We start from the raw sequence: 15,437 nt of genomic DNA, 5'->3' as shown, positions 1-15,437 counted from the left end.
CTCGGCTCGGAGCTGCGCCGCCCCCGTTGCCGGCTCCTCCCTCGTCGCCACCGCCCGGGGCGCGCGGTGCTGCGGGGGCTCGGTGCGGTGCGGTTTGGTATAGCTCGGTGCGGCTCGGTTCAGCACGGCTCGGTACGGCTCGGCACGGCCCCGCAAGCTGCCGGGGTGCAAGGATCGGCGGCGAGAGGCGGGGCTGGGCGCAGGGTGCGTGCAAGGTGCAAGGGCGCAGGGTGCGCGGCGCGGAGCGCGCAGGGTGCGCAAGGGCGCAGGGCGCACGCAGGGTGCGCAGCATGCGGGGTGCGGGGTGGATGCGGGGCGCAGCTGGGTGCACAGCGCAGTGCAGAGGATGCAGCTGCATGCAGGGTGCAGGGCACAGCTGGGTGCAGGGCGCAGGGTGCATGGCATAGCTGCACACAGGGTGCAGGACACAGTGGGGTGTAGGGTGCAGGGTGCGTGAGTGCAGGCAGGGTGCATGGGGAAGGGTGCAGGGTGCAGGGCACGTGGCTTTGTGCAGGCTGCGGGGCCCACAGCGGGGTGCAGGGTGTGGAGCAGAGCCGTGGGACAGCCCCACCACGGGGCTGTGTGGTATGGAATGATTCCTGCCACTGGAAGGTCTGCTGGGGCCACCTCAGAGGTCAGGCACGGCCACGACTCGGGGCTCAGTCTCAGACCCGAGGCATGGAAGCCACGAGCTCCTCGGGGGCCATCCCACATCACAATGCGCAGCGAGCTAGGAAGGTGGCTGCAAGGACACACGGAGCCCCTGGGAGCCCCTGGGAGCACTCAGAGCCAGGAGGTCTCCTGGGGAAGTGTCCCCGTGGGCTCTGTGCAGCCCTGCATCGCCTGCGGAGGAGGAGCAGGGACCTCGCCAGTGTACGGGGCTGGGGCTGAAAACCAGCAACCCGAGCACCGGAGCAGGGAGGACCAGAGGCAGCATTTCTGGGGTGTCTGCGGGCTGCATCCTCTGGAAGAGGCCTGGGGGCAAAGGCAGGCAGCGCGCCAGCAGCCGGCAGCGTGGTGCACTGCTGTTTTGGCATGGCCAGGAGCAGCAGAAGCCAGCTGAAGGCACTGAGGTGGGGCCTCGGTGTGTCTCACTGAGCTGATGTCCCATGGGAGCGTGGCAGGGGGGGCACCCACAGAGGCTGGCATGGCTCTGTGCCCGCAGCAGAGCAGGGAGCAGATGGCCTGCCGTGAAAGGACAGGCAGCAAAATGAAGCTTGTCATTACGAGCTTCCCGTTTGCATGATGCACAAAACCCACCTCAGCTCCATTAAGCCATGAGCAGGAACTGTGGCCACTGGGGCCACCAGTCTGTCCCTCATGGCCAAAGGGCTGCCCTGGGGCACCGTGGATGGGACTGTGCCTGCAGTGCCATGGCTTGGCTGAGCGAGAGGCTTCCAGCTAGGGGAGAATTCCCTCCTGGACACCCCGAGCAGCATCAGCTCCATCTTTTGGGTAAGGAAATGGCAGAGCTGAGCTGTTGAGGAAGGCACGGCTGGGAAGTGCAGTCCTGCATGCTGCAGTGCCCTGGGGCCGGGGAGGCAGGAGGACGGATGCAGATCATCTGTGCACCCCTGGGATTGCCCAAATGCACCATCAGCTGGGCCAGGATTTGGGGAGCACGGTGGTGGCTGCCTCCCCCCTGGGGCCACCACGCTCGCTGCCATCCTGACTGCCCCTGCAGCTCGGCCACAAAGCCCCAGGAGCCACGGGGACGGGGAGCCGAGGCAGGACGGAGCTCCAGCTGCATCAGGAAGGAAAACGCAGCAGATCTTGGCCGTGATGCCCGTGTCTGCGTCTCGCTTTCTGCTCAAACGAGTGCGATTTGAATGTGACATTCACCCTGTCATCAGCCGGCTTTGTAGCCTGCTTTGGCAGCGATGGCAGAGGGAGGAAACCCAAGCGCGCTGCCCGGCGTGGGCCAAGCCGGCTGCTGGCTCTCCTGCTCCCCAGGACCTGCTGCTGCCTCCGGACACAGCCAGGGCGGCACCGCCGGGGCCGGGCGCAGGCCTTTGGAGGCAGCGATAACCCAGCCGGCAGGATTCGTGGGAGCGCATTTGAATTATAAAGCTCACAGCCCTTCGCTTTGGGTGAAACTGTAATTAATGTGAAATCAAGATATAATTAAAAGCTACCGCCTTGGAAAAAAATCAAACAAAAGCCAAGCGTGTATGTGCATAGGGGACATTTAATTAAAAATGAAAGAAATAGGGGAAAAAAAAATGAACAGGTTGGGAAAAGGTTGCAAATCACTGCAGGAGCGTCAGATTTCCCCACTTCCCACCCCCCTGCGTGTCAAAGCGTGACGAGCGGCAGCGTGGCGGGGCTGGGACACGGGGCAGAGCTGTGCACAGTGTTTGTTTTCAGGTAATACACTGCCTGGGTTTCCTTTGTCGTATGCAAAAAATTTCCTTGAACAGCCCCAGGAAGTCGAGATGACTGCGCACAGCTCCTGTGGGGCTAGATGCACGTATTCAGCTTCCTTGGCTGCTGCACTGGGCTCAGGACCGTGAAGGGAGGGAGTGCTTGGCGAGGTGCTGTGCTCTTGGGGCGTGCTGGCCTCAGATGTGGCCGGACTTGGACGTGCCTGAGCTCAAGGGGAGCTCCCTGGCATTGCCACCTCAAGTACAACCCTTGGCTGCACCTCCTCTCACCTTTTTGGGAGGTTTCTCGTCACTTTGGCCCTTTGATGTGGTGTTTTTGCCCAGTTTCCTGACGGTGCAGGATGTAGTGGCCTGCTGACTGCTCTCAGGCATTCTGGCACCCCAAAATTCCCATGCTAACCCCTTATTGAACCCCAGTCCTCACTCCTGATCAAAGCAGCCAGGGGCTGTGAGCACTGGAGGCCAGTCCTGTCCCCAGGCACCACCGAGGAGTGGATGTCTGAGCCTGTTGCCCTGGGCAAGCATGGCTCATAGGCATGATGCTGAACAGATCGGGACGGATTCCACAATGCTCCCACCCGCAGGGGCAGTTTTATCACAGAGGTCTCTGGTACGACCGAGTTTCACCTTCCCCTTGCCTGGACACAACCAAGGGGTGGACACAAGGCCCCCAAGCTGCTCGCCCTGCAGCTGAGGAAGATCTCCCCACAGAGGCAGGTCCCCGGGTGGGATCCATGCCCTCGGAGCAGCTTGACATGGCCCAGCAGCGCAGCGGGATGTGCCCTGGGGCAGGAGGAGAGCCTGGACAGGGATGCTCCCTCGGCAGGGTCTGGCTGACAGCACTGCAAAGGCAGGGATGTTGAATCACGGCGCGCTTGTTAAGGCTCCATTTCCTTTCTAGACTATTCTTCATTAATATTTCAATTAAAACCAATCCTCCGAGCAGACCACATTAACTGAGGATACCTCACAGATAGTGCACCGAGGGATTAAATATAGCGAGAGCCGCTCTTCGCAGGCTGGCAAACCTGCGAGGCTGCAGCAGCCTGCCAGGGATGCTGGTAAGGGAGAAGTTTTCTGTTTGATTCACACGTTGGGGACGACCTCCCTGACCAGGAGCGTGACAGGGACATTGTGCCACCTCCTGCACTGTGGCAGGGGGAAGGAGAGGCTGGCGGGTTGGGGCTGGCACAGCAAGCACAGGGCCGCAGCCCCAGCGCTGCCGGGAAGGGATTTCAGCTCTGGCGGTGAGGACTGTGGGGTCAGTCCCTCGTGGGACCAGTGCTGCCCTAAAAGCACCCCAGGGCCGATTCCAGCACAGGGCGCTGAACGCCTGCAGCCAGCGGGTGAGACCCTGGGGTGAATTTCCACCTTCCCTGGGCAATGCTTGTGTTCCACACACAGGGAGCTGCTTTTGTTCCACACACAGTGAGCTGCCACCTCCTGCTCTGTACCCTCGGCAGCCACGGGTACCCATGGCAGCAGTGACAGTCCCACACAGGACCCTAAAGCACCCACCACCTCACGCCACCCCGCCCTCCCCAACATGGCGGCCTCCTGCCGCCGCCACTACCAAGATGGCGGGCGGGAGGGCGGGCGGGACCGCGCCTCTTCCAACCAATAGGCGAAGGGAGCGCCTGGGCGGGCGGCCAATGGCGGCGCGGAGCGGGCGGGTTGGTTTGGCGGGCAGCGGCTGGGCGCCGCCATGATGGCGGGCGCGGGCGGGAGCGAGCTGAGGGCGCTGCTGGGTGGGTGCGGGCCGGGGCCGCCCTGGCGCTCGGGGGAGAGGGCTGGGGGCATCCTCTGTGCCCGACAGCTCGCCCCTCATCTGGTTTGGGGCTCCAGGCAGCCCTGTCCTAGCCCCTCGGGTGTCCCCAGCCCTTCAGGTGCTGTCTGGCCCCCTCAGGAGCTGCTCGCAGAGCCCTGAGGTGGGGGTGTCCTGAGGTGGGGGTGTCTGGTAAAATTTGGCTTGGGCAAGGCCAAGGCCAACGGTGCAATGCCTGGCGGCCTTGGCTGAACTGGGCTCCTCATCCCAATGTGTGCTGAAGGCCGCAGGCTTCATGGGCCTCGCTGCCCTGTGCTGTGTGTGAAATGTCCTGCTTGGTTTCTGCCCACTGAGGGTCTGGCCAGGGCCCTCTCAGTGCTGTCAGTGATGTGTGGTGGGGCAGCGGGGTGGGAGAGGGAGATTGCCTCATCAGCGGGGGCCAGAGCACGCTTTGGTTTTAAAATAAACCCAAACTTCTCAGCAGGGAGAGCCAGGAAACGAAGAAGCACCTTTGGGAGCGGAGCAGAGCTCTGTCAAGCAGCTCTGCGGCTTCTGGACCGCCATCAGAACCTGAACGACCTCCTCCTGGAGGTAGGAGCGGGGCAGGGACCTCGGGAGATGCCTGCTGGAGAGGGATTTCCATCAGGGTCATTCCCAGGGCAGCTGTGAAATGTCCCAGGAACACATTTTTCATGATAAGTGAAAAGGAAAAAACAGCACTGTGGACGTAAGCTGAAGCTTAGAGGTCTGCTTTGCAGAAATTAGACCTTTTTTTTGTTATTGTTATCGGCTAAAAATGGTCAAGCATGGGACAAATGGATAAATGGAAATCCAGCACCTGTCTGGGTGCCAGAATTGCCTTTTTGTGTGTATAGGGGGAAAAAAAGCTGGAGAGGCTATTAGATTTTCTGAATTACCAACCATTTCTGACTAACGTGACTTTCTTTATGAAGACATGTTTGATTTGTCTGCATACGTGCTTAAGCCAAGATTCTATCTTGGCCATGTTATACCATCTCCTCCCACACTAGTGAAAGTTTTTGGTTTTGGTAACTGGAGTAGGCAATTCCAATACTTCCCATGGTTCAGCCACAAGAATGTTTCTTTCTCTAGAGAATGTGTGTCTTTATTTAAAAGCAGATAATAAGGGGAGGGGTGATTTAGCTATAAAAGGATGCAAAGTTTTGCTGTGTTCATCGAATATTTATGACACTGTAACTGCACAGACAAGATTTCTGGTGCTGATCTGTTGGGTAACTATGGACAAGGAACTTTGACATGTTTCTCGCTTTCTCTGAATAAAAGGAATGTATTTATATCTTGCAAGGTGCCTTAAAATCCATGGTTTACCATGACTGTGCAGGAGCATGGTGTTAATTTCGTGTCAATTGCTCCAGCCCCATAGAATGCCAGAGCTGCTAATTATGCTTTGGAGGGAATATATTTGTAAAAGTGTGTAACAGACATCCAAGACTGTTAATGTTTTTGTTTTGCGTGCAGGTGGAAGATTTAGTCAAGCCAGCTGGAGAGAGTGGCAAAGAGCAACAGGAAGCATTGTCAGAATCGTTTATTGGTGAGCAAAATACCATTGGTTGCAGACATGGAAAAGAACTTCACTTATAAATTTGTCTGTTAAATGCAATCCTGATTTTACTTCCTTCGCACTGTTCTGGTCTCCCATTCAGCTGCTTGTATCTTACTTGTTCGGTGAATGACACCCTTGGCAAGGTCTGATTTTCAAATATTTTGATTATTCTAAAGTGTTCCTGTGAGTCTTGCAAGATTAAAATACAAAATTCTACTTAGCAGGGATTTTCCATTTCTATGCTTGTTATGCCATCATTTTATGTGTGGTAAAGGAATGATGCATGGAAATATAAATGACTTGCCCAGTACAACAAATGATATTGGTGCTGGAAGGAGTTTTAAGACCTGGGATTTCTCTGTTCACAGTCATGTATTCATGCACTGATTTATACTGCATGATGTCAGGTTTCTGCATTGTGGGGTTTTGGTTTTAGTCTCTGTTCTGCAGGAACAGGCATCAAGATTGGGTGTCCCCGCAGCAGTCTTGGCAGCCAAAAACGCTGTTACCAACATTGAGCAGATCTGTCAGCCTTCTGCAAGCCCCTCTCAAGTACCACTGCTGAACTTGGACCAGAGAGTAAGCAAAAAGCCTTACATTTAGTTTATTAAGAAATCAGTATTTGTGTGTTTGAAATGCTCATAGAAATGTGGCAGTCTTCTGTACAGGAAAGGAGCTACTTTTTGACACCTTGGAAGTGAAGTTTCCTGTCTGTTACTAGAGTATCTCTAAGCAGGCCCTATATTGTCACCTCTAGTGTGTTCCCTGGTGTGGCTTGGTCTCTTTTATCCGTAGTTCCATCTTTATCAGTCTCAGTTTGCAGCGTAGCGAGGTATGGTGACGGTCTTCTGTACAAAATCTGTGCCAGGACTGCTGGCTCACCTCGCCTCTGAGTAGCTGTCAGGTGCCAGTGCTGTCAGCTCAGCTGCCTTTGACTCAGCCTTGAGAAGAAAGGTGTGGGCCTTCCCCATGAATTCTCTCCACCATTCAAATATTTGAAAAACAGAAAGCAAGGGGGAAAAAAAAAAAGTTATTTTTGTAAGAATGCGTTATTTACGAGGGAAATAATTTCTGCTTATTTTTTTGGGTGATTCCAGGAGAGACTGTCTTGCTTGCTTCAAACAGTCAAGGATTTGTTGGTGAACAACGTGTTCAGTCGCTCACACTTCTGTCAAGAAATATGGAAAATGCAGGTAAGAACTCACAAAGAAAGGTTGCTGTCACAAGCCATTTAGATTTCATCTGTGGAATCAGGTAGTGTGCTTGCAACCCTCTTTTCCAGCAAAGGGCAGGGATAGCTGTAACCTGGAGTGATGCTCTGATCTGTGTTCCATTTTCTTTGGTGTTTCTTGTAATCTATGGTAGCCTTGCCATTGCTTATCCCTGCTTGTGGTCAACTGTGGTCTTGAATTTCTCCTAAGAACGTCTGTGTTGTTGTCTGTTCTGCTTAATTACCTCTGTGGCAAGATTTGCTTTATTTTTGATGAGGGCTTTACAGAGGTTTCGAAGAATCATTAAAACTGTGTGCTGAGTTCTGCTGAGAAACTGCCACACAAGAAAGTTGGCAGCGTCTTGGTGATCGAGCTTTTTGGGGAGCCAGGCAGGCAGGTTGCCTCTCTGAAGGAGATTTTAATCCATTTCCATTTGTCAGAGCACTTCTGGGTTTGTGTAGCTTTTAGAAGCAAGGAAGGGCATGGCAAATGTGGCATCTGGAGTTACAGCACAGGTAGTGGGATTAGTCTTGTCCGGGGTGACACTGCAGCTAATACAAGCTTTGGAGGGATCATTCTCTCTCTTATTTAGCTTCACTCCTTACTGTTTTCAATGAAATATGCTGATAACTGTCCGTCAGGTGGTGCATAGGCTTGCTGCTCAGGTCAGTGCAGACTCGCAGCTGGCTGTGGGGTGTCACAGCCCCAGGGGTCCTTTGTGCACTTTGCCAGCGGTGCTCAGTGGGTCTGTGGCATTCTGGTTCTCTGTTATGTTTGTCTGGGAATTGTGATAAGCCTGAGTGAGTTTGTGCAGCAAATGGCTTGAGAGAAATACGAGAGCAGATAACAGGTTGCATTGCTTCACAAATGTGTTGGCTTGATTTCATTTGTGTGGTTTGTTTTGTGAAGATAAATGGTGCTCTAGAGTAAGGGACTTTTTGTGAGCAGGACAATCTTGGTTGCTTGCTGCTCTGCTGGGAAAGAAGGAAGAGACTGATCCCCCTGGATAAAGAGGCATGCTCTAGTCTCAAATATCCATTCACAGGCTGAAAATAGAATCCTGTGAATTTTATGGGCTGATTAAAATCTCCTTTTTCTCAGGTAGACATGGAGACCAAGTGCTGCTATGTAATTGAGATCGTTACAGTAAAGGATTAGGCTGTTGAAGACAAACTATGTGGGCGAGTTGGGGGTCATGCTAAGAAGCAGCTACCAGTCTCTGCAGAAGGCTAGTGGGATTTGTCTTCCAAATGCCTTGCGTGCTCAAAGACTGCTCAGGCGGTGCTTGGTTTTCCTCCATGCCCATGGGCCCGTCTTCTTGTAGAGCTGCAGAATCTCTTTCTGCAGTCTCCTCTTGGGAATTGGATTTGAGAGCAGCAAACCTGCTCCACAGAAACTGCCAAAGAGTTACGAGACTGAGTGATAATTCTCCAAGATGGTTCTGAATTAACAGGGCTCAAAATGTAATACTACCCCCTGTTTTATGGGATAGCCACTGCTCTTTTGGATATGCAAAATCAGGATTATTCCAGGGGGACAAAGGTGGGTGAATTTATGAATGGAACACAGAATTGATAACTCTGAATGAACGAAGTTTAGTTTCCTTTTATCTATATAGGTTACCTTATCAAAACGTTGTTGTTAAGTGTGAAATGTGCCCTGGGACCTAATTGTGCCATTCCTGCTAGGACCTTCCAGTGCTGGAAGCTGTGTGGCACCTGCACAGAGGCAACATCATTGGACTGGGAGAGCTGCTGGAGAGGTGAGCAGAGGTTTATAGGTTTGCAGATATATTTAATCTCTTAAAGCCTATTGAAATCTAATCGGGGATTAGACATGAGTATTCTGGACTATGAATATAGTCAGATGCTTGCAGGTGATCAGATTAGCAGGATTTAAGAAGTTACCCGGGGTTTGAGAGGTTACTCTGGGTTAATTAGCACAGTTCAGGCCACGGTGGCTGCTTGTCTGATGGCTGCCCAGGCAATTGGGGTGCGAAGCAAACGGTTGGGCGAGAAGCACCACTGCAGCCCGTGCTGCCTGATGTTTATTTCACTGTTTCACTGGCACAGCAGGCAGGTACCACACAGTCTGGGGAAGGACACGGTAACCCAGCTCTTTAGGATCATCTGGCCATGCCGTGAGAGCTGCTTTGGAAACTCTTGTGCAGCCAGTGAAAATTAGTGCTGCTCTTGGTGAGAGGTCTTGTTGCACATAGACTGCGTGCTTCTGTCATCTCAACGCCAGTGTTGCAATAAAGTGAGGCAGAGTTAATCTCTGGGGAATAGTTGTTCTAAGAATTTATTTATTTTTCCCAATACAGAGCTTACTCTTTCAGAACCTCAGGATGTTTTCTTATGGTGTCAAAGGAATATTACAACGATCTTTGATACAGCCCTTGATGCCGATTTACTTGTCTGTTAATGAGACAGGAAAAAAGCCTTCAGTGCTTCCTGTGCTTTAAGGAAACCAAAGAGATAGAGCTTGTTTTTTATATATATATATATATATATATATATTTTATATATAAAAAAAATAATAAAATAAAAATAATAATAAAAAATATATATATATTATATATATAAAAAATATATATATATATTTTTTAAAGCATTTTTACCCAAGTATCGTAGAAATCAGAACTAAAATCTTGTAAAAGAAGTCTTTAAATTGAAATACCTTTATGTCAGATATGATTAATACTCATACTTCAATACACAATTCCATGTGTATTGTTTCTTATCTTACTGTGAAGCAAATAAAGTTCTTGTTGACTTTTACAATGAAAAGAAGTGAACTGCCTCATGTAGTGCCGAGTCCCACAAAGATGTCTCTTGCCTAAGTCCAAGGGGATGGTGGGGCAAAAACCAAACATCGCAAAGTGTAGAGGGGATTGAACTGAACGTGCTTTTGTTTGTTCTCAGCAATCCTGACGCCCCTGCTGTGGTGGAGTGGCTGTGCAGCAGCCTTTGTGCTCTGTGTGAGCAGGCGGAGGAGCCCTCGCAGGACGCGGAGCTCGCTGGGAGCGTTCTCTCAGGCAAGGCACTGAGCTGGGCACTGCAAAGTGGGGTCCCACTGCTGGCCTGCAGCACGGGCCCACAAGTCAGTAGCTAGGAGTGTGAGAATGTGGACTGTGCTTTGCATTTTCTTACCTTCTTTCAATGAGGGAAGTATATTTGGTGAATTTACCAATTCTTTCCTGAAAACGATTGCTTGGAGTGCTGTAGCCTGGCCTTTGGGCCAGTGCAGTGGCTCAGGTACAATTCACCTGAGCTCTGAGATGGTAAAAGTGTGTGACACCTGTAAGCAGCGTGGTCTTTACAATCCTTGACATTTCTGTGCTGCTTGTCATTGATTGTTCTCGGTCCTTTTTGCCTGAGAGCAATTTTAGTCCAAGAAAAAAACAGAGTGTTGGCAGTCTTGCTGACTGTGCTGTTCAGCGGGTGATGTCTTTCAGCCACCAGTCCCCCTGGGGGACTGAGACAGGAAGGCAGAAGGGCAAGAGGTTTTTATCATAAGGGGATGCTGAAACACTCATTCCTTCTTGACTTGCAGACTTTGCGATCACGTTTCTTCAGAATGGCTTTCAGCAAACGTCAGAGCTGGGAAGGACGTGTGAATTCAAGAAGGTCCCCAATGTAAGGACAAAATGAAACTTTAAAGATAACTGTTTAAAAAAAGTACTTGCATTTTATGTGTCTCTGCATTTATGAGTGATTTCTTTAAATCTGAGCTTAGAGCAACAAAGAAAAGGCAATGGTCCATTTACTGGAGTGTCTAAGGAAGAAATGGTGAAACCAGAGACCTTTGTAAAGAGACTTTCTCCTAGGTGACTTGTCAGAGGCTTTTTAGCTTCCTTGGGTTCACCTCGATTGCCCTTTTTTTTCCGTTTGTATATGAAGCATGGAAAATGCTTTCCTGTCTGCCTGTTGTATCTGTTCTGCATTAGAGCCTGAGGTAAAAGTTAAGCTTTAATTTAGGAGAGACAAAACCTTGTTATTTGACTCAGTTCACTTTTCCTGCATATAATTGTAGCTGTTTTAAACACAAAATTCTTAATTTGTCATTTTTGAACAGATCTGTCGTGCTGTTTTACAAAGAATGTTGACATGTAAGTGTTCTTGTGATTTGTAACTTTGTGCAGTCACTGCTGTTTGCTAGGCTTTAGTTCCTTGCTCGTTACTGAATCTCTGAAGGACTTGGAACAGTCCTCTCTGGCATGCTTTGCCTGTGTTGTATTTATTTCACTGATTCTTTGTGCTTCTGTTTTTTCCTTTGCTCTTGTAAAGCGAGTGTCTTCTAACACCAACGATAATTTCTTGCTTTTTGTGCTAGTTCATTTTTGATCCTCCCAGCTGCAGCATCAGGTAAAGATATCTGAGCTGATTTTTAACAAGTTTGGTTGGAAACAATCCAATGTGTTGTAGCACAGAGGTTAAACTAGGATAATTTTTTTTCTGCTTATTAAATTCAACTTTGAATTTACCAAGTTAAGTTCAAGCAAGCTATTTTGCTGACTTGCTGTTTGGGTTTGCAGACTAATGGCTTGTGAAACCTGATTTTTTTTTTTTTTTTTTTTTTTTTTTTATGTGGAGCAAAGACTTCTAATGTGCATGCTTAGTCTTTAAAAAAACAGTGTTCAACGGTCCCATGCCCAGCGTGCCTGTTTAGGCCTGGGCAGTTATGCTGCTGCTTAGAGCTCAAGTGTAGTAGTGCCTGATGTGCATTACAAATCCTATTGCAGAAAGACTGAACACACGAGAAGGTTTTTTTTTTGCCTTGTGTCACAGACGATCTTCGCAGTAAGCTGCTGGTTCTGCTGTGCTGTTTTGTCTGCAGAGGAAGCATTCACTTACACCTCCTCACGTGCTCTAGGCCATTGTATTCATCTAATCTGGCTGTGTGGGTGTTCTTACTTCTCTGTCTCCTTAGTGACAGCGCTTTACCTCTTTCCTTGCTGGCATGTTTCAGCAGCATGCTCAGAGCTGTTGCAGAAATCAGCGCTTTTTGCCTGTTGTAAAATGACTGAAAACCAGGACACAGCATGAGATCTGTCCCCCCCCTGCCCTTCTGCATCTCTCCGTGTGGGTATCTCCAGCCTGATCCCTTACCCACGTCTGGCAGAAAGCATTGTCTGGAGACAGAGCTGCCTTACAGACCTCACTGAGCAGTGCTAAAAAGGGAAAGCTGTAAGAGAAGTGCTTTATTATTTAGTATGTATGACTCCCATCTCAGGTGACCCTTTAATGGTGTTGGCACTTGAAAAATAACCCTCATAAACACAGGACTGGAGGGATTCTGGGGGAAGCGAAGCAGGTGGCTGGCAGTCAGGCTGGAGTCGGTGCTAACCTGCTCTTCATCCGACCTTCACGTTCACGCAGCCTGCGCTGCCCCTGGCTGCCTTACAGTCTGATCAAAACTATATTGGAAGTTCAGAATTAAGTGTTTTTGTGAGTGTGTGCTTTTGGGTCACCTTTGAGGGGTTTCACTTAGCTTGCCAGCTGCTTTGAAGAACATTAGGGTGTTTTATATCAAATAATTCACAATTAATGGAGACGTTCACAGGAGGAGGACAGGCTGGGAGCGCTGTGCTTCATAGTAATGATCGTGCTAAATTGAACTCCCGTGCCTGAGGATAAGTAGAGTTTATCTCCTTTTCTCTGTTCTCCCCTGCTTAACCTCAAAGTATTCCTCAGCAGGGGAGGAGAATGCTCCTCCCATACGCTGTGGGCTGCCTTACAACAGAACTGTCAGGGATGCCTGATTTGCTGCCTCAGTTTGGTAGTTTCCTTTTCAGAGTGCATCCCTGAGATGGTCCTAATGATTAAATCCTAATGAAAACCAAACTTTTTCGTGGTTAAAGAGGAGACTTTTGAAGGTAGGATGGAACAAGAATCAAAACCACTGCTGCTGCAGCCTATAAAGCTGAGGATCTCTCAGTATGTGGGCTTTGAGTAGGCTGGTCAGGACCGTGTGTTGTGCAAGCTGCCAATCCCTGACCTCTACCAGGCATTTTGGGGCAGGCCTCACTTTTGAAGGAGTGCTGCTAAGCCAATGTAACTGTGAAGTCCCTCTGCTGTCTCAAATAAGTGCCTTTCACAGCAGCATGCTCTCTTCATTGAAGGTGAAGACCATTGTTTCCGGAGGTCTTTAACACAGAGCTTGCCTGTGCAAATCCGTCTCCAGACTTTTCTCTAGTGCAGCCTTGCAGTGTTTGCACTCTTAGATGCACTGCACAGTTAGGATTAGATTTGGAATTTAAACATTACTTTATGTGCGTTTTTTGATGACTTAATTATTAGCACATTTTTGGGAGTGCTTTTAAAGTGGTTCAAGGTTGATGTTAATAGATTCTGAGTCTCTGTGTTACTTCTGAGTAGTTTTTGTAAGAATTTAATGCTGCTGAATGGCACACTTCCCTAATGGGGTCACCTTCTTAGCTGTTTGGGGTCACAGCTCCTTCCATTTGTCTCATTGCACCTTTGTGTTTTTACTTTGGGGTGCCAGGGGTGCTTGATGCTGTTGGTAAAGAGAAGCAGGAGGATGTCTTCACGTTGCAAGCTATGAGGTTCTGGTAAGAAACAATTGCTCTGAATAACGTCAGGAGGAGTTTTCTTTAACCACTGTTATGGTTGTTCCTGAAATTGGGTGAATGTTTATTCCCTCCCTCCAGCCCTATTCATGTTCTGTGTTCTCTCTAATAAAATATTCACAAGTGAAATTGCAAGTAAAAAGTGTGAGATAGGAAAGGGCATTCTGGCAGTCTCACAACCAATCTTGGAGCACTTTAGCATGTGATGAGTTTTTTCTCTCAAGTTTGCTCACTCTGCTTCTTAGCAGGAGCACCTGGAAGGTGCCTTCAACTCCTCACATTTCCATTTTCAGACCCATTTTGTCTGACTGCTTTGTACTTGTCAGCCTTCAGTCCTGACCTGTGCAGGGGCATACGTTTGACTCAAGTTTGTAAATCTGGTAGCTTAATAATGTTGAGTAACTGACAGATTTTTAAAAATACATATAAAAAGTTATGTATCTCAGGCATTTTCATGAGGGTAGGTGTAGAAAAATGAGTCATTCACCCTAATCAGTGCCTGGTTGATCGTATTTCCTGCACATTGTTTCTGAATATTTCCTTGTCGTTTATAGGCTGAACGTGTTCAATGTGTCAATTTATAGAAGTGCAGTTCATCCGGATTCCTTGCAGCAGTTTTTTAGACACACCCTGACTGAGGTTCTTACCTACAACCCCTTGTTGAAAGGTAGGAGTACACGGGGAGCAATAAGTGCCTCGAGGGTTTGTTATTGTGGTGGGTTTGGAGCTCCGTCCCAGTCAGACCTCACTGAAGGGAATCCAGCCTGCAAACCAAGCACAGTGCAACTGCCTGACTCCCTGCTTCTTTCCCTACCTGCATGTTGCCAGAAAAGATGGGAAGTTCATCTGGGTTTTAGAGGGCTGTAGTTCAAGAGAAGCCCTTAGGTGGAAAATCAGGGCCTTGAGATAGAGCTTTAGCCAGTGGCTCACGAGCAGGTACTTGGATAACATCTCCTAGCAGCCTTTATGGAGCAGACAGGGGAGAACTGTGGCCTCTGGGAGTAGTTTTAGCCAAAGGAGGAGCTGGGTGGGAGAGGTGGTATTGCAGAGAAAGCTTGGGGCTAAAATTATGTGGCCCTATATGTTTCTCTTTAAGTGCCAAATGTAGCCTTTCTCTGTTGGTTAGGTGTCTGATGTTCATTTTGTTTTGGTAGATCAGACATAAGTGCAAGAAGGCTTCCAATCCATGATTGTTAATTGTGTGAAGCTTGATGTTTTTAGGAAGAAATACATTTGGGCTGCAAAATCTCTGATGAAATATTATCACACTGAGCTATGAGCTTGAGCCGCTCACCTGTAGTGTGGGAGAGCAATGTCGCTGTTGCTGGCTTCCAGCTGAAAGAGATCATTGAGGGAAAAGATGATTCCTTGCTGTTTTTCTCTGTATTATGTTGGCCAATGCATGTGTGATCTCGAGAACAGCTTTGAGATGACAGTGCTGTAGGGAAATGGCACAGTCGTGTTTGCACAGCCTGTGTTCCAGAGATGAATAGGAGAGAAAGGATTTCAGCAGGCAGTTTTTAATATGTGTGGCTGTGAAAGCTAAAGGGAAATCTTGTGTGGTGAATATCTTTGTTTTAGGTCTATTTTAAAATCTATTGCTGAAGTGGTAACTGTTGTTTTATTTTTCTGGGTGTAGTGTCTGATGCCATCCGTATGCAGAGAGAGTGGAGCTTTACAAGGACTTGTTCGCTGCTCACTGCCTTGTATCGCAAAGTAGGTCTTGGTTTTACAAAGAGCACATGATTATGTTGGTTTTGTATTCGCTGAAATATCTGAAATGGAATTACTTAAATATAAGGCATTACAGTCGCAGAATCTGAACTAGCTGCCAGGAGCTGCAGGCAGGACAAAGCCTGAAGCACTAAGGGGACGTTTGTTTGTGCAAAGCTCCTAATGA

The 15,437-nt window shown here is 49.1% G+C and overlaps 1 protein-coding gene and 1 long non-coding RNA gene across 2 annotated transcripts in view; both read left to right on the top strand.

The window, feature by feature from the left end:
• Nucleotides 1-14: 14 nt before the first annotated feature.
• On the top strand, nt 15-2,150 carry LOC116493972. Its single transcript, XR_004253818.1, has 2 exons — nt 15-204; nt 1,685-2,150. It is a non-coding gene; the product is annotated as an uncharacterized LOC116493972 (long non-coding RNA).
• A 1,942-nt stretch (nt 2,151-4,092) lies between these two features.
• The window catches only part of FANCA (FA complementation group A), a 34,729-nt gene continuing 23,384 nt past the window's right edge, over nt 4,093-15,437 (top strand). Inside the window, exons 1-12 of the mRNA XM_032195733.1 lie at nt 4,093-4,132; nt 4,631-4,740; nt 5,650-5,722; nt 6,171-6,313; nt 6,832-6,927; nt 8,634-8,707; nt 9,870-9,982; nt 10,501-10,583; nt 11,023-11,056; nt 13,453-13,519; nt 14,092-14,204; nt 15,177-15,253. Coding sequence (XP_032051624.1) covers nt 4,093-4,132; nt 4,631-4,740; nt 5,650-5,722; nt 6,171-6,313; nt 6,832-6,927; nt 8,634-8,707; nt 9,870-9,982; nt 10,501-10,583; nt 11,023-11,056; nt 13,453-13,519; nt 14,092-14,204; nt 15,177-15,253 — 1,023 coding nt within the window. The remainder of the gene's footprint in view (nt 4,133-4,630; nt 4,741-5,649; nt 5,723-6,170; nt 6,314-6,831; nt 6,928-8,633; nt 8,708-9,869; nt 9,983-10,500; nt 10,584-11,022; nt 11,057-13,452; nt 13,520-14,091; nt 14,205-15,176; nt 15,254-15,437) is intronic.

This window comes from Aythya fuligula, chromosome 12, assembly GCF_009819795.1.
Source record: "Aythya fuligula isolate bAytFul2 chromosome 12, bAytFul2.pri, whole genome shotgun sequence".
NCBI lineage: Eukaryota > Metazoa > Chordata > Aves > Anseriformes > Anatidae > Aythya > Aythya fuligula.
This window is presented reverse-complemented; position numbering and strand designations above follow the sequence as displayed.